The 24270-nt window shown below is 36.1% G+C and overlaps 1 protein-coding gene across 6 annotated transcripts in view; it reads right to left on the bottom strand.

Annotated features, from left to right (window-relative positions):
- The window catches only part of LOC123564538 (protein white-like), a 90546-nt gene that overhangs the window by 30982 nt on the left and 35294 nt on the right, over positions 1 to 24270 (bottom strand). For all 6 annotated transcript variants that reach the window (XR_008369935.1, XR_008369936.1, XR_008369934.1 and 3 more), the window contains one exon: positions 18282 to 18475. Coding sequence is in view for 3 of the 6 variants with exons in the window: in XM_053537197.1 (XP_053393172.1) it covers positions 18282 to 18295 (14 nt within the window). In the remaining 3 variants the exon portion in view is untranslated. The remainder of the gene's footprint in view (positions 1 to 18281; positions 18476 to 24270) is intronic.

Raw genomic sequence — 24270 nt, 5'->3', positions numbered from 1 at the left:
AAGAAAAGTTTGGAATTCGATCATCTGGGGTCAAATACTATGCAATAGGTCAAATCTTCGTTAAAGTACGAAAGGCCACATTATTTTTCTTTTTGCTTCACATGAAACCTGGACAGAATGTAAGTCTTCATAAAATCTCTGACAGTTTTCAAAAGTGGGTCATTGTAGTAAAGAAAATACGGTCATTCGATCAAATCATACAAAATCTTGTAAACGCGCTCGATACCATATTTTCTAGTTGAAACAGAATATTTCCTGTATGAGGTCAAGCTCAAATACGAAACTGGTTCATGTAAGTAGCAATGGTCAAATAGTAGAAAAAAAGTTGTTAACATGAATAAAAACCAGATTGTCTATCTGATCTTTCTGAAACCTAATTGTACAATAAGCCAAGGTCGGAACTAGTTTATCCGGGGTTGAAAACTAGGTCGCTTTGTCCTAACAATCTGAAGAAGTATCATTTAGAGAGAGTAGAAAATGTGGCCTCTAGAGATTTAACAGATTTGCCTGTATGATTTGACGTATTGCTCTATTTTTACAGATTTTCCAGTTCCTATAATCCGACTAAGTGACCGGTTTAATTTTTTTATGAAAATACATGTACCAGGTAAATCAAGTAGAAAATGTTACCTGTATGATGTTTACATATTTTGTTTTCTACTATTGTACCTGCTAACCTAGTTTTGACCAAAGATGATCCCAATTATCATACATTGTATTTATACTTTTATCAAGTTTTCTGTAGACAAAGTAAAAATTATGGCACTAAGACGTATGTTTCTATGCTTTGACTTAGAGCTAGTGATCCAGATTTTATAGAGATAATCATACAGACCTGGATAATCATACAGACCTGTTTTCATGTACATCTAGTGGAAAATGTTGCTTGAAAAGTTTAAACAATGCTTTTCTAAGAGTTTTTTCACCCAAGGTAATGCAGTATCTAACTTGTCTGCGTTTTTATTTGGGTTACACTCACCACCGAGATTCTCATAGACTGAACAAAAATTTTGACTTCTTAAGTGCCACCAGGCAAATTGTTCACGACGGGAGACGGCGAGAACGGATACAAGGAAGTCACAATACCACACTGAATTGCAAGACCAAAAGAAAGGATCATCAATGCGCAAATAAACATATTGAAACGTTAAAGTTTAATAGTTTAAAACGACTTAGAGAAACTCCCCTTTTCTGTCGCTTATCCACTGTTAATCTTTACAACGGTCTATCGCGTGTACATCTCTAATAAGATAATGTGGTTGACATGAAAATACACCCTAGTCTAGCTCAAACGTCAACATTTTGTAGATTTTACACTGTCTTTCTAATATAATTCTAACAGTAATGAAACGTGTAATGCCGTAAATTACGATGATATTATAGGTATTTAAGGGAATTCCTATAGTTTTAATGCGCATCTTTCTGCGCAGCCGACAATATCAATTAAAAATTGAAGTGAAGTCAACATTTGTTGAAACATGTGACAGACAATCTTAAATATAAATAATCTTGAATAAAATAACCTTTTTTAAACAAGTTTAGATTTGAAGATTGAATACTGCTTAAGCCGGTGCTAGGGGGCGTGGGCAGTGTTGCAATTTCCATTACTGCTCATGAACAGACTCAATCAAACCAAGTTTGCAATTTTCACAGTTTGCCTTGTTCTCGGTGCTTCCGAGGGATCTACTTTCCAGATTTTATTATCAGTAATCAAATGTTGATACTGGTTTATGTTGTATTGACATAAGTAGTAGAGGACCTGACTCTAGATCACATTTCCCCTTCTTTGTCTATATAAAGCCGCCATCTTGGATTGGGTGCAGTCAATTTTCGGGGTGGAACTCAATGACGTAGATTGGGTGCAGTCAATTTTCGGGATGGGACTCATTTGAACGAAATAACGTCACGTTCATATATGCTTGTCCGCCATTTTAGATTTATGAAGAGAAAATACTTAAGAAGTCATAAGAAACTCAGGTAAGGAGCTATATAAAGTATTTTTTATAAAACAGTTGTATTAAGCAGACATCCTTATGTTAAAAAAGAGGACTCTCATATGAAAGGTCAGTTATCTTTTATATTCAACTTGATACTTTGAACTTTGAAGTGAGATCGAGTACTATAGGAGGAGTATACAAGTCGTCGACTTAAGAAGGCACAGAAGAATCAAGTTATCAAGGTACTAATGTGATCAGCGTTATAATTAAAAAAAAATGTACAGAATTGAATGCATTAAACTAGAGCTTCCCATGTTAGATATTGAGCCGACATTTAACCTCTCTCTCACCTAAAACGCGCACATCAAGGACTCAGTACTACGGATCGAGAGGTGGCATGGCCCTAGTTAGCGTTGCTTCAATTCATTATCGTCAAGGAAGAGCCGACTTTCCTAGTACAAGGAAACCGTGACATTCAAATTTTTGTGATAGGCTGGTGTTACGACATCCTAGATTCAACTCCAGCCATTTTTATACAATATGATTTATTAGTTAAATATAGTATCAATATGAAATGTTAAAAAAATATTAATTTGTTCAGTCAGTTATAAGCAACGTGTTCTCTTCTGCATCTTACCGTCAAGTGACAGTCAGTAATCATAGTCTGAATACTTATCAGAGCATAATTTTTTTTGACAGGCTTAAACCTGTACACCATGCTATAACGTACAAATATGATGATTTTATATAGCGCAGGTTACGATTTATGAGCACATTAAAATAATTATAGAAATGATTATAATTTCTTTAATAAACCTGGTACGAAATAAGATAGAAATACTTAACTAACTTTGTCATACAACGTACCAGTAATGCGCATTCTCCCGGATAAATTCACCTAATGAATCAAACTCTAGATGGTTGAATATAAATATCATTTCACTACCAACAGCCAATCAGAATGCAGTATTTTGACAAGCGGTAACACTTTTCCAATAAACAGGTTAAGACCTGTATCGCTTTACGTCTACTCCACGCTATAGTGTACATAAATATTGATTTTAAAGAGCGCCGTTAACGCTTTATGATCGCGACATAAACATACGAAAATGAAACAGAAATACCTAATTTAATTGTTCATACAGCATAAACCGTTATGTGCACTCTGCCATATCCTTTAACCGAATGATATTTACCTGTAGAACTCGAGTATGTATATAACACTGGGAAAGTTTAACATTTGTCCTTTAAATAACAGTCATTGAAAATAAGTGTATTAGTGCCTCATTTTGGGTTTTTACCAGTTTACACCAGAGAAAACTAGAATCTTATTTTGGCGTGTATATAAGAACGCGAATACGTTAGTTAAATCATTTTAACTTTATAATTCATGCGGACAGTATGGAAAATATAACAGCAACGTTAGAGATGATGGCGAAAACTTTTACCGACGAGGATAAATTAATGGATTTTGATGCCACGTGTGGGATACAGGATTCCCCCGGGGATGCGATTTCGCTTGCTTCAATGAAGAAACCCAGAGTACAGTGATGCATTTTTCAAGGATAAAGACTGACTCATGTTTTGAAAATGAGGCAGAGTATAAATGACAACTCGCTCTAGTCATTGAAAACTTATCCTGATGCCTTTACCACCGACATGATATAGAAGGTAATGTTTACTATTATTAATACAAACTTGAATTAGTTTTTCTTATGCTCATTATACGCATATATTTCACGTGATTATATACATACATGTTTTCTATACGAAAATATTGAATGTATAAGTCTATAACAAAATTTCTGTTTTGTTCTATTATTGATTCCGTCTGCTAGTATTTCTTTAATGAAGCTAATGAATTTTCAAAAATGGCTGAAAAGCTAAAAAAGTAGTATATACATTTGCGACGGCATCATTTGGTGCTAAATTCAAAATTTACGTCTTAAATTATGCAAATACTATATCTTCCTTACTAATCAAACCATATTAATAATCTTGGTGTCAAACGTAAGCGCTTGACAAGAACTAACGATTACAGGCATCCGACCGAAAATGAAATCACTCATGCGTAAAATATCGAGTTTTTCCTTAATTACTCAACATAATATACTCGTTTTTGGTATCCTACGAAACGGTTTGACAACGTCTATCAGCTAACGGTGTGAAAGCGGAAGTGAAATCACTCGTGTTAAAAATACGTCAAAGTAAGCTTACCAGATCCTTACACTTTGATATCCAAAATGGTAGTGAATGAATTTACAGGGCGAAGAATAATAAATTGAGTCAAATCATCGTTCTGATTGGCCAGTATAAGAAATAGTAGTGTTCTGACTGGTGAGTGATACGATGCATTTTCATTGGTCACTCAGGGCTCACACGCATATAAGTCAAATGTCAATTTGACTATGACAGAAGGCGTTGCGAGCTACTGTATATACCGACACCTCCTCATCTTCCTCCTCGTCCACTCCTCCTCCTCCCTCCTCCCTCCTCCTCCTCCTCCACTCCTCCTCCTCCTCCACTACTACTCCTGCTCCACTTCACTCAAGGCACTCCTCCTCGAGAGGAGTGGAGGAGGAGGAGGAGTGGAGGAGGAGGAGAAGGGAGGACGGAGGAGGAGGAGGAGTGGAGGAGGAGGAGGAGGTGCCGGTATATACAGTAGCTCGCAACGCCTTCTATTTCTTATACTGGCCAATCAGAACGATGCTGACGCTATTTATTTGACGTCTGTTTGGCGTCTTCAGCCACGTGATAATTTGCGGCGTTCATTGACGTCAACGTTATAGTTGTTTATACTTCCGCCAAGACTTTGAAACGTTAACTGAACTGAACGTTAACTGTGGACATAAATTATTCTGATGAGACTTGATGAGTAAGAGACCAAATTCGGTAACTAAATACTGTTAATTTATTCAAAGCGTAATTATTGAACTCGAAGTTATGATATCGAATTTGTTAAATAGCATAAAATGAATATATAGACTTTAAATTTAATTTTCTGAATGATTGGATAGTGCAAGCTTTGTTGATGTGAAGTATGTTTAAAAGTACATCTGTTGTTTATATGAGTACATGTATAATTGGTGAGCGTTGTATGAATGTTGTTTGTATGTTTGTATTTGCAGAGAATCGCTATAACTAGAGAAATAAAAGAGTAAAGGCGCATCTCTCGTTTAGTCACTGAGTTGATCCAAGTCCCAGAACAATTCTCGAATTGTCGAATAATCGAATACTCGAATCCAGCGGTTGATGTAGATCCACTGAAGAAACAGTGACGATATCATTGGATAGACGAAGTTGACAGACTCTGAAAATAAAACCTTTCAAGGACTTAAGCGGTCAAGGTCAGCAAAATGTGCGCAACTGACGAAACTGTATAAGGAGTTGGAACAATACATGATTTCTCATGATAATGATGATCTTGTTGAAAACTTGTATGTGAAACTGTGCGACAAATTCAACGCTTTCAGGAACATACATTTAGAGTGCCTAGACTTATGTGACGAACCCGCCGATTGTGAAAATCTGGAACAATCCTATGAGTGTTATCATAATAATTTCACAGAGTTTCAGGAAAGATATGAACAATGGAAGTCATCGAACCAGTATAATGAAAATGACGAAATTTGTAGCAATGCGTCATCAACGTGTAAAACGAAACTTGCGAGTTCCAAAGCTAAACGTTTGATTGCTGAGCAAAAGTTAAATTCTCTTAGAAAAAACACGAGCTTGAACTGGCGCGCAGAGAAATAGAAATTAAACAGCAAGAACTTGAATATCAGTGTGAATTAGAGCAAGCGCGTATTGAAGAATCGGTCTGGCACGAGGCATTGGAGGAAGAAACTGGTGAGCACGTGCAAGATTCGTCATATGTGAAGCAGACGACAGTAAATGATTTCACTTCCGGTCATGAACAGTCTGATAAGAACACAAGAAGTGCACATGACGACTGTGTAATTATAAATACACCTAACAACACTCATTTGGTAACGGAGCAACGTAAGAATGGATCAATGAATCAGAACGCGCATCCATCTGAGAATGTAGTCACGAGCGTTTTGAGAAATACAGACACTAACGTTTTGAGAAATACAGACACTAACGTTTTGAGAAAAACAGACACTAACGTTTTGAGAAATACAGACACTAGCATAGAATCAGCTTTTCAGTTGCTGGCAAATACGTTACAAGAAGGATTCAACTTACCAAAGCCGGAGCTCCTGAGATTCAGCGGTTCAACATTGGAATACTGCAAATTTGTGAATAACTTTGAAACAAACATTTTCTGTAAAGTTCGTGACGACAGGTTACGACTTAGTTACTTGATACAATACTGTGACGGAGAGGCAAAGAGTGCAATAGAAGACTGTGTATTACTGAGTCCAAGTGAAGGTTATAAACGAGCAAGAGACATTTTGTACTCACGGTACGGTAGGCCACATAACATTGCTAGAACTTATGTAGATAAAATTGTAAATGGTCATTCCTTAAAGGCGTCTGACACTAATGGTCTTTCAGATTTAGCACTTGAGATGAGAAAATGTGAAATTACTTTGTCTCAGTTAGGATTTAAGTCAGACATAGATAACACAGACAACTTACGTCGCATTGTTAGACGTTTGCCTATGCACGTCCGCGGTAAATGGGTAGATATTGCACACTCAATTACTGAGTCTGGTAGGAACCCGGGGCTTTTCAGATCTAGTGAAATTTGTAGAAGAAAAGGCTCGAATCGCCACTTCCCTATATGGTCTTGACCTTGCAAATGAGAAGAGTCATGGTAAGATTGTTGAAGATCGAACCTTTAAGTCAAAGCCAAGTCCTGCACCTCGTAGAAATAATGCTGTCAGTTTTGCTACGAATAGTGCAGTAAACAATCCAATGTATAAGCCGTCACGTAAGTGCTATTGTTGTTCAGGTAGTTGTAAAGATTTAGCTTCATGTACAAAATTTACAGCCATGAATTTAAATGACAGGGAACAGTTTGTAAAAAAGAACAGACTTTGTTTCAATTGTTTAAAGGGCAAACATTTTTCTAACGTTTGTAGAAAACCTACTGGGTGCAATGTAACAGAATGTAAATCTAGACACCACTTTCATTTACATAGTTGGGTAGATAGTAAATCTGATCACACAGATCAACAATCCGTCGTAAATTGCGCAACTAAAAGCGGATCTTGTGTGAAGAACTGTTTAGGTATAATACCTGTACTTATTAGAGGTAAAAGTGGGACGTACTGCAAGACTTATGCTCTGCTTGACGAGGGAGCTGACCAAACATTATGTGATGAACGCTTGTTGAAAACGCTGAACCTGCCCTCCAAACCTGTGACGTTCAAGATGTCTACAGCAAGCTCTTCCGGTATTATTGTTGAAGGACAGGAAGTTGAGCTGCACGTGCAACCGGCGTCAGGTGGTAACGACGTTACGTTGAGAAAAGTTTGGTCAGTAAAATCTCTTCCAGTATCAACTAGATCTGCTGTAAGAAACGCTGACATCAGAGATCTACCATATTTATCTATGATAGAAATCCCTGAAATCGACTCTAGCTCTTTGATGCTTCTTATTGGAACAGATGCACCACAGGCACATATACCCTTAGAAGTGCGTTCAGGCCGCCATGATCAACCCTACGCCATTAAAACTCAACTAGGCTGGGCAGTGCGTGGACCTGTAACAGACACTACAACACAGAAAACAGCTAATGTAAATTTTCAGCAGTCAGCTGATGTATTGTTACAACAACAACTTGAGAAAATGTGGACTACGGACTTTGATGACAAAGTGAAAGTAGAAAGAAATTCAATGTCACTAGAAGACAAGAAAGCTTTAAACACTATGAACTCTTCGTTGCGATATGAAAATGGACATTACAAACTGAAATTACCATGGCGTGACGAGAAAGCAGTAATGCCTAACAACTTGACTCTTGCGCATGCGCGACTCGAACATTTGAAGAGGAAGTTAGCACGAGACCAAGAGCTGCATAAAATGTACACAGCATCAGTAACTGACTATATCCAGAAAGGACATGCACAGGAAGTAACACACATTGAATCTGATAGTAACCGCGTGTGGTACTTACCCCATCATCCTGTGACGAATCCTAATAAGCCCGGAAAAGTGAGAGTTGTATTTGACTGTGCCGCCAAATACAAGGGAATTTCCCTAAATAGTCAACTTCTACAGGGACCCGACTTTATGAACAGCTTGGTTGGCGTTTTAATCAGATTTCGTCAAGAGCCCGTTGCTATAGCAGCCGACATCGAGGCTATGTTTCATCAGGTCCGTGTCGAAGATTTAGATTGTGATGCCCTACGGTTTCTATGGTGGCCTGAAGGGTACATGACTCAACAACCTAGATGCTATAAGATGCTGGTACACCTATTTGGCGCGACCTCATCCCCAAGTTACACAGCATATGCATTAATACGAACAGCGACGGATAACGCACATATGTATAAACCAGAGGTAATCAACACCGTTAAAAGGAACTTTTACGTTGACGACTGCTTAAAATCAGTTTCTTCTGATGAGAAAGCAATCGAGTTAGCCGCAGACTTACAGTCATTGTTAAGGAGAGGAGGATTTCGTCTGACGAAATGGCTCAGCAATAAGAAATATGTCGTTGAATCTATCCCAGAGTCAGAACGAGCGCCATCTATAATGAATCTTAGCAAGAGCGACAGTTTGCCAGTAGATCGGGCCCTCTGTGTTCAGTGGAATGTAGAGAAAGATGAACTCAAATTTAAAGTGAAAGCAAGTGAAAAGCCAATAACAAGACGCGGCATCCTTTCCATCGTCAGTTCCATATTTGATCCCCTTGGACTGGTAGCACCAGTAACCAATCTGACTAAAGTACTTGATCTTCTAAACGAAGATCTGAGAACGACCCATTCACATTCGTCTTCTGTATATTTTGGATTTCCAAAAGTGCTATTTTTATTTTCGCAAATCTATTTTCGTTTGAACCAATCAGACAACTTGTTCGAATGTCAAAGAGTAAGAAAAATATGCAGTTAATCCAGGGCTCGAACCCGGGACCTCTCGCTTACACAGCAAGTGCCCTACCGACTGAGCTAACCGGCCATCTGACATATTTCGACATAAAGATTGTTGATATCAAAAACCAAGGCTTTTTAAAGCTTGCAGAATGTGGTAAGTTAGCTTTTGATTGGCTAGCGGAAGGGTTGTCAGAACGAGGCCATCAATAGCTCGTTGTCAGATCCTATGCGTAGCGTAATAGGAGGTGTACTTTAGTCAGATTGCACCAGTAACTCTACGTGCAAAGGCTATAGTACAAAACCTATGTAGACAGAAGCTTTCATGGGACGATCCTATCCCTGAAAAAGATACGTACGAGTGGAAACAATGGTTAGATACTCCTCCATATTTAGAAGCTGTCTCTATGAGAAAATGTTTTAAACCACAGGACTTTGGAACATTAAAGAATGCCCAGCTACATGTATTCTGCGACGGTTCTCAACTTGGTTACGGCGCATGAGTGTACTTGAGATTAAAAGATGAAAAGAACCTCATTTCATGCTCTCTGGTTGCTGGAAAATCACGACTAGCGCCAATAAAACAGACATCTATTCCAAGACTTGAACTTTCAGGAGCAGTTGTCGCTTCCCGGCTTTATACGCTAGTAGCAGACGAACTAGAAATAAACATTGACAGTGTGACATTCTGGACAGATTCTATGATTGTCCTTGGATATATTAAAAACGAAACCCGGAGATTCAAAACCTTTGTTGGAAATAGGGTAAGTGAAATTCATAATGTGACGTCACGAGACCAATGGAGACACGTAGATACGGCTTCCAATCCAGCAGACGTCGCTTCTAGAGGAATGCATGCCAGTGATTGTAAGACAATGAAATTTTGGATGCATGGACCTGAATTCCTTCAAAAAGATGAAAGCCATTGGCCAAGCCACCTAACTAAACCTGAATTAGACGACGACGACACTGAGCTGAAAAAAGAGGTTGTCCTCAACACAACTAGTGCAGTTGAATCCATTCAAAGTATAATAGATAGATACTCCAGTTGGACGAAGCTGAGAAGGGCCGTTGCTTGGTTACTAAGATATAAGGCATACTGCAGACGTAAACACTTAAACCACACCTTGGGACTGAGTGAAGGTGATTTAAGCACCAATGAACTCAACATGGCGGAACATACCATATTAGTGTTGGTTCAACGTACGTCGTTTACCGATGAGAGAATATGTCTACAAAATGGGAATTCTGTAAGAAAAGACAGTTGCTTAGCATCTTTGAACCCGATTATACACAATGACCTGATCAGAGTACAAGGACGCTTACAATGCGAATATCCAAGCAAATATCCAGTCGGACTACCTAGCAAACACCAGGTAACAAAACTAAAATAAAACATATCCACGAACATAATGGTCATGTTGGAAGAGAGCATGTACTTTCTATGTCACGTGAGAAATATTGGATTCTACACGGACCTAGCGCAGTGAAGAGTATTTTGAGATGTTGCATCCCATGCAGACGACAACATACACCGTTAATGACCCAACAGATGGCGCCCTTGCTTGACGAGCAGATGACACCGGATATGCCACCATTTTCCCATATTGGAATCGATTTTTTCGGACCATTTATTGTGAAGACACCTCGTGCACGAGAAAAGCGTTATGGTTGTATTTTCACGTGCCTAACGTCGCGTGCGGTACATTTTGAAATTGCTCACAGTCTATCTACTGATTCCTTCATATCTGCCTTTCAACGCTTTCAAAGTCGACGTGGACGCCCACGGAAAGTCTTCAGTGATAATGGAACCAATCTTGTTGGAGGTGAAACTGAACTACGAAAATCATTGCAGCTATGGAACCAGTCCAAACTCAGTGGATTTTTTTGTCCAGAACGACATTGAATGGCATTTCAACCCTCCAAACGCAAGCCATATGGGAGGAGCATGGGAACGTTTAATTCGTTCTGCTAGAGTTATATTGAAATCTCTCGTCCGAGAACAACTACTTAACGACGAGCAGCTGCTTACATTAATGGCTGAAACAGAGAAAATACTAAATGACAGACCTTTGACACCCGTTAGCAGCGATCCCAGAGACCCACCAGCATTAACGCCGAGTATGCTACTGCTAATGAAATCAAACCAGTGCTTACCTGTTGGTATATTTAAGAAGCAAGATATATACGCAAAACTGTGGTGGAGACAAGTGCAGTATCTCGCAGATGTATTTTGGAAACGATGGTTGAGAGAATACTTACCACTACTTCAGAAACGTCAGAAATGGCAACGTAAAACTGTAAACCTGAAGAAAGATGATGTAGTTCTTGTTGCCGTTGACAACGTTCCCAGAGGACAGTGGCCACTAGCCCGAGTGGTTGACGTGAATCTTGGTAGAGATGGCCTAGTTAGAAGCTGTGTGATCAAAACTAAATCAGGTCAATTAATTAGGCCAGTTACTAAACTGTGTCTTCTTGAGGCTTCAATGTAAATTCGATCCTAACTTCTTTCGAAGCTAAATAATAATTATAACAAACAAGTAAGAGCCAAGTTTTGTTGTACAAATTGTTATAAATGCGCTACTTAGGAATTGTCTTTATGAAGCGTAGAAAAATTGTTTTTTGGTTAGATTTCGTGCACCTTGCATAGATTAACTAATTACGTGAAATATGTCATCAACTTAAGAATGATTGATTATTGATAAAGCATGGAAGTTTTAATTTTTTGAAAGTTTATTTGTTATGAAATGTATGTAATTTCATAGTGGGGACTGTTAGAAATATAAATGTAGTTTCTAATATTTGTTGTATCTGACGCTATTTATTTGACGTCTGTTTGGCGTCTTCAGTCACGTGATAATTTGCGGCGTTCATTGACGTCAACGTTATAGTTGTTTATACTTCCGCCAAGACTTTGAAACGTTAACTGAACTGAACGTTAACTGTGGACATAAATTATTCTGATGAGACTTGATGAGTAAGAGACCAAATTCGGTAACTAAATACTGTTAATTTATTCAAAGCGTAATTATTGAACTCGAAGTTATGATATCGAATTTGTTAAATAGCATAAAATGAATATATAGACTTTAAATTTAATTTTCTGAATGATTGGATAGTGCAAGCTTTGTTGATGTGAAGTATGTTTAAAAGTACATCTGTTGTTTATATGAGTACATGTATAATTGGTGAGCGTTGTATGAATGTTGTTTGTATGTTTGTATTTGCAGAGAATCGCTATAACTAGAGAAATAAAAGAGTAAAGGCACATCTCTCGTTTAGTTACTGAGTTGATCCAAGTCCCAGAACACCTCTCCTATAGTACACAATCTCACTTCAAAGTTCAAAGTATCAAGTTGAATATAAAAGATATCTGACCTTTCATATGAGAGTCATCTTTTTTTAGAGTCATCTACGTCATTGAGTTCCACCCCGAAAATTGACTGCACCCAATCCACGTCATTGAGTCCCATCCCGAAAATTGACTATACCCAATCCAAGATGGCGGCTTTATATAGACAAAGAAGGGGAAATGTGATCTAGAGTCAGGTCCTCTACTACTGACATAAATCATGCCTGACATGTATCTTGCCATTTATGTGGCTGTGTTTTGACGGCGCATTTAGTACAAAGACAGTGTTGTTCATATAATGTTAGACAATTAACTTTCTATCGATAAGACGGTATCCCTACTCACATTATTTAGTATTCAATTATAAAAAGAATTATGTTTTTAAAATCTTTTTTAACTTCTAGCATATATACATGTAATCAATTTGGTCAGCTTCGCGCCCTTTTTCGTCCAAACAGGTGTTGTATTCAAGCGGCCTAACATAAAATTTAGCCTGGTGACCCATATATTTTTAGCCATTTTTATGTTCACAATACAATTTTTATACACAAGAAAAACAGGGAAAAAATCTATGAAACAGTTTTTTCAAAATTTGAAAAAAATATTCTTCACTATGGGTATTTTTCGTTGAAAAAAGTTCATAAAAGTGAATACGAAACAATTTTTTTTTCATTTGTATCAATTATTGTAATGATATAGTATTACAAATATGACTATCATATCAAATACATATATTATAAAATCTGTAAAAAGAATAAACCCTATTGTGCTGTCTTCATGCATATTTTGGTCGGTATTTATAAATAAGCAGAAAATTATGAAAATGTTGAAAAATCGCTGACAGTTTTAACAATAGTGGGTGTGTTCAAAACAACTTTTCACAAAAACAAGCCTGATGACCCATTGTTTTTATTTGTTCATTGTTTTCAGCACAATTTTTCCTATCATATATATGAATTTGAAAAAAAATCTAAGAAAGGAAAAAATACTGTAGGAATTCTCGTTTAAGGCACTACTTATTATGTCCAAATAATAAAACACAGTTCCAGATTATCTTCTTTATTTTTCTTAAGTGGAAAACCACACATCAACAATCAACAGTTTTCACAGGGATATCTGTAGAATATAACAATTAGAAAAAAGATTTAAGTATTAACAATTCTAGTGTTCTTGTGGAAAACCACAATGTTTCTACATGGAAATCCAAATCTATTCTCCTAGAAACCTGCTGTCTTGAAATTATATTCGCTGTCAACATATAATAACTGACCAATTAAAATGAAGTATTTAAAATATTAACAAGTTTTGACAGCAATCAACACCTTATCAGTCAGGAAGTCTTAACATTTAAATTATCCAGACGATTACAATGACCTTATCATAAATACATTTAAAAGCCTTTTAGCACATTCTGGACTATCAAATATTAAAGTGCATAAATGTGTCAAAGTCCAGACAACAATAAAGTTTTGACAACTGTCATGAAAACAAAGAATTTACATTATTTAAAATTTTAGCAGCATAAACTTATTGAATAATTTATCCTTATTGTAGTTTCTATATTAAAAAGTATACATTTTTGTAATAACTGATTTTTAACGATTTTACTGATTTTTCACTGCACAAGGTAAACACCTTTCAAAAAATGGGACAAATTGTACAACCTTGAATCCATCCTGTGAGTTTCATACTACTGTTGCTCATAAATTGTTATCTGAGTGTAAACACTAGATGCCTGGCATTTGTTTTCAGAAAATGACATTTTTTCATTATTAAATGTATTCAAAATATTGATATACCGCGGGCTTAGCGCAAAACAGTTGTTACTGAAATTTTGAAATTTTTATTTTTCAGGAAGACATTAATACTTAATTAATTTTTGGAACTTACATCATTCAAACCAAGTTTATTGCATGGAAACATATTTTTTGCATTTTGTTTAACATATTATCAGCACTAGCTCTGTTCTTGCATTAAAATGAGATATTTGTTAAACTGTCGTTTACAACCGTTATGCACTTAAAATGCAGAGATTTGGGGAAAATGTTTAAATGCAAAACGATTGTATCTGAAATGAAAATGATTTTCCCCCAATAATTTATGTGAATTTTTAATAATACTGGCTTATCATTGTTTTTTATTTCAAATTTACTTACCTTCATGTATTTCATAAATAATTAAGGCTAATGTTGTTGACAAAATAATAAAAATATGAAACACACCATATTATAACTTTAGCATTTAATCAAATTTTAATGCTGTAAAACAACCTTTGCAACAAAAATAAACATGTACAACTAAAATTCATTTAAATTATATCAACATAATTAGAGTAAACATAGCTGACTAACTGTATATTTATTCAGAACAAAATGAATTAAAAATATTACTACATTGTACCACAAAAACCTAACTATAAATAAACAAAATCATCTTAAGTGATAATATAACTACATAATGCTAGAACACTGCAATTACTTGAAATAGTTGATTTTGTGTTAAGTACCTGCAGATAATCATGGTATTATTTTATATAATAAACATGTAGTTAAAATAATTACATTTAGTTAATGCAGTTTGATATCAAATTAACTGTGTTAAATTAAATGTTACGCACGTATAAATGCAATGGTTTGTTTTTATACAATATTTGAAGACAACAACATGAATGAATGTCAGCAGCCTTTAAAAAATCCTTCATAGGCGTAACCAGAAATTTTCGGAGGGGTGTGCGAGTACTAGGCGAGAAACAACGTGTGGGTTTAGGTGTGTTATACCTCTCCCGCAGATGGGGTATGGGAGCCTCCCCAAGAAAAAATTAAATCACGAAGTTATTTCGTGCAATTTTGCGTATATCCGAAAAGGTACTGATCCTTGGGGCACACTGTACTTCATCAACAAAGGCGTCGACTACTCACCATCAACGCACACAGTTTGATAGCTGCAGACGTATCGGGTAGCACAATGACTGTTTAGATATAATGACATCCACGCATGTGCTTTGTCTGTGACTCAAATATGATGTAAGAGATATGAAGATGTCATTCTGTACCTTTATCAGAGCCGACTCAGTTGAATAAAACTTTATGTCCGCAGACTGCAGTCCCTCATGTAGCTTATTTTCACTTAAATGCCGCTGAAGACGCGCATTAATTACCTTTTCTAAGATTTTTGAAATGAAAGGGAGCTTAGACACAGGCTTGTAGCTTTTGAGAATATTTGGTTCAAGACCTGGTTTATAAAGCAGCGGTCTTATATTCGCACTCTTAAACTCTTTTATAACCTAATTCCATTGATGTATTTATGATGTCGTTCCAGGAGCCAAATCAACAAGGCATTTTGCTACTTCCAGATGTTCTGAACAAGTAAAGTATGCTAAATCACAATCAGTCTGGCTATGCGAAATAATGTCATTCCTAATGTTTTCAATTTTATCGATAAAACAGTCACTAAACTTCTGCGCAAGTTCCTTTGAGAGTGCGTTGAAGGCACGGGTAGCATCTTGACTGTCTCCTAGCTTTTGATTATCTAGTCAAACCTTTGTGGTCAGTGCCACATGATTTTTCTTTATCAGAGAAGTTGTCTGTTCGGGCCTGAATTAGGAATGTATTCACGGTAGCACACTGGTCCCTATAAAGTTGATGGTCGATTGTTACTTTATATATATGCCATTTCTGCTCAAGCTTGCGTTTTAAGTGTTTAGCCCTATGAAATTAGTCTGTAAACCACGGACAACTAGGTTGATGAACGATAGTTTTTGTGCGCAAGGGAGCTAGTTTATCTATCAGTAAGGATAATACATTTGAATATGCACTCACTGGCTGATCCACGTCTGTGCCTTCTGGAAACGTATTTAGTACAAGGGACGATGAGATGCCTTGTTGGAAAGAACATACGTCAATAGAGCACAATTTTATGGCTTTGTGGCACAGGCGTTGAAATGACTGGCATAATGGTCTTGTGACATATTACTAGTATTGTCAAAGCCCGCCCGCTTAGCTCAGTAGGTAAGAGCGTTGGTCTACGGATCGCGGGGTCGCGAGTTTGATCCTCGGGCGGGGTGTCTGTTCTCCGTGACTATTTGATAAATGACATTGTGTCTGAAATCATTAGTCCTCCACCTCTGATTCATGTGGGGAAGTTGGCAGTTACTTGCGGAGAACAGGTTTGTACAGGTACATAATCCAGGAACACTGGTTAGGTTAACTGCCCGCCGTTACATGACTGAAATACTGTTGAGAAACGGCGGTAAACCCAAAACAAACAAACAAAGTATTGTCATAAAGACCTGGATCGATGACCTCGGCACCTGATATTATTCTGCTGCTGCCCCTGGTTATAACAACATCTTATGTATGGCTGCGAGCATGGGTGGGTCCATTCACATGTTGATGCATACCACATGACTGAAGTACATTGGTAAATCTGACAGCATCTCGATCTGATGCAATATCGATATGAAAATTCATGTGTCCCACAATGATGATGTCTTTATCAACTGTAGCATATCTGCCTAGGAAAGCAGGCCATTCTTCCTATAGAAACATACTAGCTTGTAAACCGTTTTGTTTTGCTTGTGATGGGCTATATATCTCTGTCACTCGTGCAGGAAGTCCATTGATACTCAAATTACAATTCATGTTTAAAGTCTTTGTCACGACTAGATGCGATTACACGAAGAATTATATATGAGAGCCACAGCTCCTCCACGGCTGCCGCTGCGCCGTGCAACATTTTTAATTGAGTAACCATTTGGTACAAGTTCGCCAATGCATGTTTTATCCAGGGTAGTTCTGAGCCAATGCTCAGTGAACGCTGTCAAATCAGTCCTTTGAAAATTTTTTTAATGATTAAGAAAAATTGTCCTATTTTTGACAGATCTGGGATTTAAATTAGATGCACGAAGTTTCTTCTCACCTCTTCCATTTATAATGGATTCATATTTCATTTTGATAACATTTTTGGTATTATGCTGCCGAAATGCAAGATTTTGGCCATCCATACAGTTTGAAATGTTTGTAAAAAGTTAATTTCGAGGTCGAACTATAATTGTGATTGCTTGGATGGACATTCAAAGGTATTTTGATGTAATGGAAAATACAACCTTTGCCGAAGAAGGGTGATGCGATCGCACCCACCACACAAACATAACAAATGATGTCACTGATGATGTTGTCAATATAAAGTAGATACTTCTTTTACTATATAAAGCAGTTACTTCTCGTTTTACTGTTTGTTTATAACACATTGTTGTGTAAAACGCTTGTAACTGTCAGTTACAACCGTTCTGCACAAAAACAAAACAGCACTTGCAGATACAACCTTTTGGAAAACAATAAATTAAAACATAAATCTTCATAGTTCAAACCTAATATTTTATATGATGATGTAGACATGCATATGGGTTGAAAAGTGTAAAAAAGTGATATTTGTAAAACAATGTCAGTAACAACTGTTTTGCGCTAAGCCCGCGATTCATGCCTAGGAAAATGCAAAAAGTGGAAACACCACAGGTCGCCCAACACGACAAGAATGAAAATATTTCAGGCTCCATTTGACTCTGCCTGCTCACATGTAGGCGGTAAAGACAATACATGCTACCGTCCACGCCCTCTAGCATTGGGTTAAGCAGAATTCAACATTTATACATGTCACATGTACCAAAAACAATTTAGAGACACCCACATGTGTCCATACGCCGGAGGACATGAAACTTCCAATGACTCGACTTAGTGCAATTCCACAAAAAGCGAGGGATGGTCCACGGTTAAAATAATGGGCTTGCCCTAATCGATAAAAGAATGGGTATAGCTTAACAAACTGGAGTTAAAATCGGGGATATGAGGTTATCACAGAAAGTGCCAAAAAGTAAAAAAAAGAAAAAAACAGGGATGGTTAAATAATACCAAAAGCTATGAAAGCGAGAGTATTGAATCCACCCAAGCCGAAATAAATGAAAAAAGAATATCTAACAAAATAATATATTACCTTAACGTATGCATCTCACTATTCTGCCACTTTTTCTTGGCTGGTTTCTATTCCGTCACAAACTTTAAGTTAAACGGTTTATGTGTTATGTGAGGCTATGTTATATATTAAATCATATCAAGCAACACAATCTGCAACCAAACCAGGAAGTCTCGTTCGCTGGTAACGTAGTTCAAAATCGATCTCATTCGGTCCTATAAATAGAAACAAATCAACGTTTGCAGTTAGGTAAACATGTTTTAGAACAGAGCATAATTGTGATTTAGAATAATGTAATTGAATGGAAATTAAGTATAATTCATTGCTTCCTCATTTTGTCTTCTTCCTTCTACCTAATTGTATTGGTGGTTTTGACTAACGAGATCAGAAATAGTGCATATATATATATATGCAATAAAAGTAATATATATATAGAATTCACATTCATAAAAAGAACATTTTCCCCATTTACAAGCGTCTGCTTTAAATATGATATCTCGGTTTATTTGGATTAAATAATGCATGTACTGCTCAACGTTGATAAAAAAAACGATTTTAATGTAATACTTTATTATTATTATTATTATTATTATTATCATATTGTCACATGATTTTAGTATCTTTTAAAATGCTTTTTATACACATGATGTTTTCGAACACTCATCGACAAATTAAGTCTAAAACTTGTAAAAGAGGCAAAAAGGAATTGTGAAAATGTAACATTTTTTTCCACATGGCTACGTGACGTCTGTAAACCACTGGTACCAGTCAAGCGTTGTACCCTCACAAATGATCCGCCTTTTGGGTAACTGGATAAATCGTTATCTATGGGAACGCATTCAGACAGCAAATAGCTGCCCGTCAAATAACTTAATAATGCAACTTCTATGAGACTGCATGACTGTCGCTATTACGTGAAGCTGAAGTCAGTATCGATATGTGTCCGTCTGTCTATTTGTCAACGTCAGCCTTATGAGGAGTGATCACAGGTTTCTTTAAATTTCGATTCCATTATTATGAGGAGGAAGCTTGAAAAATCATACAAATAACACATCAAATGCAGAGCAATGATTCGCTGGTTGCATTTCAATCAATAAACCTCCCACAGTTTTACATTTGCAGGTATACCAAATTTGGAAATGTTTAGTGATTCGATTCTAGTGACATTGCGCATTATCCTCCCTTTTGCAGTTATCATTGTACTTTAATATTACATTTTTATTGCTGATTACAATCGACACTGTCTGGCTTCCCTTTACATAAATATTCAGTGAATATATAATCTACCTTATTATTATACCATTGCAAAATTGTATTCCTTCAAAATGGATTAAATCAAACGTTTCATTTGATTTGATCACATGACATTTTAGTCCCTATAATATAATTTAAATGTGGCTTATCTCAACTGGTTTTCTCTATCTCCGTAAGTTTATACATGGTTATTGGGTTTTGATTACGCAATATGAATGAATTATGTTAACTTGAATACTAAATGAATTCAGTTTGGAAACCTTGCAAAAAATAAGCAGTCATAGCTGTATTGTAAATGTTTATCTGATACTAAATAAACATTACAGTTGCTAAGTCTATAAGTTTTTGAGGGGCACTTCACAGAACGACAAATGTCAAAGTCTCGTCTCTTTTAAATTAATACATGTTGAAATTCTTGATTGTTCCGCAAATTTATATGAGTTTAATAAAAGAAGGATATATCAATTTTGCTAAGCCCATGGGGAAGTTTTGTTTAATGTGCCCTTTTTGCTGAAAGACGATTGTAAATACTTCACCATATGTTATCTATCTTCAGTCAGTTGAATTCTTTAATTGAACAATATTCATGCCAGGCTATGGTAGTATCATTCGATATTTGGACATGAACGATTCAGCTGTTTTAAATGACACAATTACTTCGAGTTTCATACACTAATAATGTGTAGTTTGTTCTATTAGTACCATCTGGTTAGATGACGAAATTTTGAGGATACTCTCAAGACTCTTTTTATGAGCTCGAGGTCGTCAAAACCTGTCAGAATTTCGATTCAACGTTGCGAACTGTTTGTTTTTGTTATCAAGAATAAAGAGTAATGTCAAACTCCCTCTCCTATTTATGTAAGTTTCTATGGAAAATAGTGTCTTAGGAAATGGAGAAGTCAACAGTAGAGTAGGATTTTCTTTTCTGTTCTGTTAACACGTCCTCATTTTAACGCCAGAACTGTGTCATTCGTTACGAAAGGAATGAAGTTTGTTACGCTTCAAAATGATGAAGTTTGAACAGGCCAGGCTGAACTTTATGCGCCACGCTTACTGGCTTTATAAAGGATACGTAAAAGTTAAGCTTCAATTAACTAATTACAGTAAAAACAGTATATTATCAAGCCGAGACTATTATTTTATAGGTCAAAGCCTCCAAAGGATTTTCTTGCAGATTTTATCAACTATCACAACAGAAGTATTTAAGCGCTAAAAGTATCCAATACTGTTTGGTTCTTAGGAATCATAAAGTCCATTCAACATATGTGTTATAAACTGGCACTTAACTGGTGCTAGGATGTGTGAACGGTGTACTTTTCATTACCTCACAAACAGGGGCTATAATTTTATAGGTTGCACTCTATTATGCTTCCAAAGCATCTTGTTATAGACTTCATTACAATGTAACTATCACAACAACTGTATTGTGGCGGCCGTTAAAGTCTCCCCGTATTTGAATTCAGTGTTATTATACTTTCTGATTTCTTGACACCTTCAATATATGTATAACAAGATTTCCGCTTTAACCGGTGCTAGCTTGGTTGGTGGGGTGGGGGGGGGGGGTATTAATAAGCAAGTTATTCTGTAAACATTTCATTTGAATGGTTTTTTTGCCCTAGATGTATACCAAACTTGTGCATGAAGGGACGATTTTTGAAGCAACACTTGCTATAATGCGTTTTAACTTTATAACTTTTAGTAAATACTGTTATACCCTATAAATATACCCTTTTTACAATAGAACATGTATTATGTCAGTTTTCAAAACAAGAGCGCAAACATCCGTAAAAAGTGTGACGGTAGGAAATAAAAACTGAAAATACCAGTTAAATACAAAAATGCCTAATTATTATTTATTATTATACCAGATTTATATAGCGCCCTTTTCGTGATAAACACGTTCAAAGGCGCTTTACATATAGCAAACGCAGCCACAAAGGGCGCGAAATTCACCCTCTACTAGTACAGACACAGAGCGATCTGACCAGAGAGACAGAGTGAGATAAAGCCCCCAGAACAGATAGAGAGAAATCATTTTAGATACAGGCCTGTCCGCCTAACTTAGCCTAGCCCTTTGCGAATAGACAGTCTGATTCTTTAACATGCATAGTGTATAGCACCCATACACACAAAGCCGTCTTTCCTGGGAAGTTAGTTACCTCCTAATAACAGCTGTGTGAGATTAAGATTCGTCTTTTAAATTTACAAAATCATCCTTCCATAGAAATCATAATTCCTGGACTATTTCGAACAAAAATTGTTATTTAATTTTTGAGAGGTTGAAAAGGTGTATAGACGCTTTGAGATGTATATCTGCAAATAGTTAATGATCAACAAATAAATACCATTAGCATTTGAAGTTCTTCACATTAATGTAATTTTCTACATTCTAGAAGAGTGCACTTGTAACACACTGCATATTCTGTTGAGTCGGGTTTTCAGAAATCAACTGAAACCCGGGTACCACCGACCTTTAAACAAGACAGCTTACGGCTTATTCATATAAAGTATTTCTATATCCCTAAAAGTACGAAGGCTTCTCTGTTTATCAGAGAACTATTTAATGAACACATTTAATTTGATTTTGTAGACAATAGCTAAAACAATTTCCTTTGGGAAAGACAACGTTTGTGCAAATGTTCATTCTGACTGTTACGTCTCCTCAAATCATTTAAGGCAATGAAGCAATTTTCATATTTGGCTTAATAAATGAGGATATTATGAATATATTTTATGTATAGCTTTTCATTTAAGCTATTTGTTCTTTTAATTCTGAAAAATCTTTACTTTTTCAAACTAGAATGAAAAGAGAAGATAATGCGTTTTAACCTAGAGTCAAACACTGTAGAAATCGGTGTTGTCTAAATATTGTGAGTAGAAAACATCATATACCCTTTCAACGTTATAAATTGCTGCACAATGGTTTTCAAATAAAATCAACTTATGTTCTGCTAATTGAAAAGCCACAGTGCATTCACTGAAGAAGTTACATTATGACGATGTACTTCCTATGTGATAATATTATGTTATATCAGTTGCTTGAAAACTTGATGTTTGTTGCTGCAGAAATTGCTAGCACGCAAAATGTTGAGAACTGGTACAGATTTATTGCAAAATAATGGGCTAGATGCATCCGTTTTACATATTTACAATTTTAGGGAAGAAGACACATGAAATTGCCACTCGGATAATAAGTATGAACATCTGTTAAGAATTAGAATGTGAAAAAAAAAAAAAAACTTTCATTATTTCTGTGCAAAATGTTTTATGTAAAATTTATGTGTATTTTAAATATTTATGTAAATGTTAAGTAAATTTTAGATATTTCATATTAATTTCATAGGATGTTATCCATATAAAGTATAAGGTTTTATCATTATATTGTGACAGAAGATGTGTTTTGCACATATAAAAACCTGAATTTATTTTCGTAAACAAAACGTTTCATTGTAACAGGAAGTTTTGATCAAGTCTTGTCAGCCTTAACTTCCTAAATACAAGCAAAATATCGAAAATGTTTAAAGCTGAGATGATCCTCTAAACGCCCATAAGTAAGGAAGGCTATGTGTGTCTTATCAGATGAATAAATAATGATATTGGTTTAAGGTGTTCCTCGAATTTAAAATAAAAAATGATTCAAATACAATAAACCAATCGAACATTAGTAACCTTTTAGAATTCATAGTAGCAATGTAAAATAGAATAAAAGAGGATACCTTATGATGGATTAAGCGCTACCAATATGTTTTGTGGAATACATGTTTATTTTTGTGCAATTCAGAAATAACCGTTCTAAAATTGCATAATATTTACCTCCGTCCCCGAGATAAATCGACCAAGTATATCTTATTTGTTGAATGTGTAATATGTTTGATTGATGTTCATCCTTATATGTACCTGAACCAGTGAAGCACCAAAACCATTATATTTTTGTTTATGCATGACCCTTGTATGAACCAGGAGAAGTATGACTTCATAGAACTTTGAATTGCTTGTGTTAACTTATGAACCATATCATAGAAGTCAACCATTTCAAAGTAAATGATTTAATGAGAAAGCAGTGATGACTTGAAATACTCATGTGTAGATATTAATGAATTTCTTATTACTGTCCATCCTGTCACTAAATATTCTCCAGTTTTATTCAGTAATCAGTCAAGTAAATTACAAATTGAAGGGCTAGTTTAAGTCTAAGTTTGGGCAAATAAGTAACTGATGTTTCCTTCCCCCCCGCGCCCCCCCTCCGAATTCATATTCTATGGTCATGTAATAAGCTATTCAATATTTAACCAAATAAACTGTATTAACATTTTTGAATTCATCATCGCTCTGTTAAACTGGTTAAATGGGGGTAATTTATGCTGCAAGTAATCGCTACATGCAATGGTCTTAGAACCGATATCCACCATATGAAGAAGAAACAAGCATTCCTCCTCTCGAGCTAAATGTAAACAGAAGTTGTACTCGTGGAGTTATTTTACAAAATCTCACAAATTCTGCAACACCATAGGCAAAAGAATATGCAACAGGGGCCTCCGTGGCCGCGTAGTTAAAATCTGTGACTTCTAACCACTTGCCTCTCACCCCTCACTCGGGACGTTGAATTCGTCTAGTGATAAAGCCATCCAGCTGGCTAAGGTGCCCGCCCATGATAAAATAGTGCACGGAGAGGCACCTTGGGTCTTCCTCCACCATCAAAACTTGAAAGTCGCCGTATGACCTATAATTGTGTCGGTGCGACGTTTAACCTAACAAA

This window comes from Mercenaria mercenaria, chromosome 2, assembly GCF_021730395.1.
Source record: "Mercenaria mercenaria strain notata chromosome 2, MADL_Memer_1, whole genome shotgun sequence".
In the NCBI taxonomy this organism is placed as follows: domain Eukaryota; kingdom Metazoa; phylum Mollusca; class Bivalvia; order Venerida; family Veneridae; genus Mercenaria; species Mercenaria mercenaria.
The sequence above is the reverse complement of the archived record's forward strand: the minus strand, read 5'-3'. Positions and strand labels throughout refer to the sequence as shown.